The 2,263-nt window shown below is 41.1% G+C and overlaps 1 protein-coding gene and 1 pseudogene across 1 annotated transcript; one reads left to right on the top strand and one right to left on the bottom strand.

The window, feature by feature from the left end:
• Nucleotides 1-126: 126 nt before the first annotated feature.
• Nucleotides 127-1,002, top strand: LOC9298406. The gene is made up of 3 exons (XM_002862284.2): nucleotides 127-225; nucleotides 324-457; nucleotides 579-1,002. Exons 1-3 carry the CDS (start codon nucleotides 142-144, stop codon nucleotides 772-774), a joined length of 414 nt encoding a protein of 137 aa, XP_002862330.1. The 5' UTR covers nucleotides 127-141; the 3' UTR covers nucleotides 775-1,002.
• A 148-nt stretch (nucleotides 1,003-1,150) lies between these two features.
• Nucleotides 1,151-2,255, bottom strand: LOC9298407 (annotated as a pseudogene).
• Nucleotides 2,256-2,263: the final 8 nt, after the last annotated feature.

Genomic DNA, 2,263 nt, shown 5'->3' with positions numbered 1-2,263 from the left:
AATGCCGATTACCTCCATACCAGGATGATGCAGATGAGGATTGGTCCCAGAGGACCCATTCGAAGCATTCAAAGAAATGAGGGAAAGAAAAGTGTTTGATGTGTCTGAGATGTATACAATAGCAGACGTTTGGGGTTGGACATGGGAAAAGGATTTAAGAACAGAACTCCTAGGAAATGGTCACAAGAGTGGGAAGTCGAGTTGGCAATTGTGCTAATGACAAAGGCAAGAGTTCCTTCAAGCCCCTAAAGCATTATTACACAACTTTTTAATGATCCATCATGTTAATAATAATAATAATACATGATAATGGATTTGTGTAGGTGATTGAACTGGGTGGAATTCCAACAATTGGTGATTGTGCAGTGATATTACGAGCTGCTTTAAGAGCTCCCATGCCTTCAGCCTTCTTGAAGATCTTGCAGACGACACACAGTCTTGGCTACTCTTTTGGCAGGTAACTCAGTTACCACCTCTCTTTGGGTTTAGTCTGTTAGAGAAGCTAGTCTAAGGCGTTCAATATGACTAAACTTGACTATAAACAATGACATTTGAATACCCGTGGTCTTCTGTTGCAGCCCATTGTACGATGAGATCATCACATTGTGTTTAGACATTGGAGAACTTGATGCAGCCATTGCCATAGTTGCAGATATGGAAACCACAGGGATCACTGTCCCTGATCAAACCCTTGACAAGGTCATATCTGCTAGACAATCCAATGAGAATCCGCGGTCTGAGCCTGAAGAGCCACCATCAACAGTAAGCTCTTAGTTATCATATCTTCCTTCTTCTGCTTTACTGTGAAGCTCTCTAAGAAACAGAAATCGGAAGAAGCAGCTGAATCCGTCTTAGTTATAAAAGTTTTGTTCATTATCTGCAAATAATTCCATAGAGGGTTTAATTTTAAGTACAAGTCATGTAGTTCCCAGTGTAGAACAATTTTTACTAGTGTTGCACCAGGTCCCTCCAGTTTGATACTTAATTCTTTAGTGTTGAATCTCTCTATATAAGAAACGCAAATAGCAAGAAGCAGCTGAATTGGTCTTTAGTAACAAAAGCTTTGTTCACGAAAAAGATAGGAAGAAACAAATTAATGATAGTAATCTTATTCAATGAGAAAAAGAGTGAGTAAACGAAAGAGGCTTAATTAGGCTTCAAAAATCGTTTTCTTCTTCAGACCCACGCGGACTCGTTTTCTCCATTTATTTTCCTCCTGCTTGGTTCGCTTTATAAAGGCGGCAAGTCTCAACATGTTTTGATCATATTGACGCTTTTCTAGAATGGTTTTTCGTTTCCTTTTGCCTCCGGGAGGTTGTTTGATTTGCACTGATCTTGGAACATAAGGGCACAAATGTGGCCTTCGTGCCCCACAGTTTATGTCGGCTACAGGTACTCCGAGATCCAATTCTATAAAGTATCCGGCCTCTCCAATGATGTGGGCTGTGTGGCGATTCAAGTCATCAAAACCCATGGAGACATTCTTCTCCTCGTCAACAAAGAAACTCTCATGTGTAAATGCAATCGGCCTGTCAGCCAATGGTCCTGTATCCATTTCCAAAATCTTGCTCCATGACACTTTTTCATACTCAATCTTAGTCGTAATCCATATCTCAAACTCATATGGATGGGATTCGTTGTGGGTAAGTAAAGCCGCAAGCTTCTCTTCTCTAACACAAGATAAAGTCACATAGTCATGAAGCCCAGCGCAAAACGGTAGACGCAGAAGCGGCCCAACTCTCTCACTTGTGAAATCAAAACAGATTATGTGATCGTCGAGTTTGTATCCTGAGTTACTTTTTGTAGCACAAAAGTAGGTATTTCCCTTGAGAGAAACACCATGCTGATAACACGATATCCTCCAATATGGGGGGGACGTCAAGAGTTGTCCATAAATAGGTTTCAATATCGTAGATTTCATACCATGAAAACCGGTTTTCGGGTGCATGGTTCACGGCCAAATAGATGTAATCATCTATAAGCCTCAAGACTTTGTGGCTTCGACAAGAGTTGTTCTTGTTCACGTATCCTAGAGCGTACCTGTAGCTGTCCACATCCCGGCCTACGCGGTGAGAATATCTGGGTTCGATCCACCTTGTTTGTCCCAAATACGGATTCCAAACCACAAGCTTAAAATTATACTCTTTCAATACGCATAACAATAAACCCTCACAGGAAAAGACTTGAGATATCTTGACTTGTTCGTTTAAGCAAGTAAGTTTGCCTTTATGCTCTGCAGATGAATCACCGTTTAAGACGAAGC

Source organism: Arabidopsis lyrata (assembly GCF_000004255.2).
Source record: "Arabidopsis lyrata subsp. lyrata unplaced genomic scaffold ARALYscaffold_685, whole genome shotgun sequence".
Taxonomy (NCBI): domain Eukaryota; kingdom Viridiplantae; phylum Streptophyta; class Magnoliopsida; order Brassicales; family Brassicaceae; genus Arabidopsis; species Arabidopsis lyrata.
The sequence above is the reverse complement of the archived record's forward strand: the minus strand, read 5'-3'. Positions and strand labels throughout refer to the sequence as shown.

Bases quoted from the DNA above. Each gene is read 5' to 3' on its own strand.
- LOC9298406 (XM_002862284.2), top strand. From the start codon at position 142: ATGGGAAAAGGATTTAAGAACAGAACTCCTAGGAAATGGTCACAAGAG. The intron at 226-323 runs GCAAGAGTTCCT...GGATTTGTGTAG, and splicing joins CAATTGTGCTAATGACAAAG to GTGATTGAACTGGGTGGAAT. The intron at 458-578 runs GTAACTCAGTTA...CTTCTGTTGCAG, and splicing joins CTTGGCTACTCTTTTGGCAG to CCCATTGTACGATGAGATCA.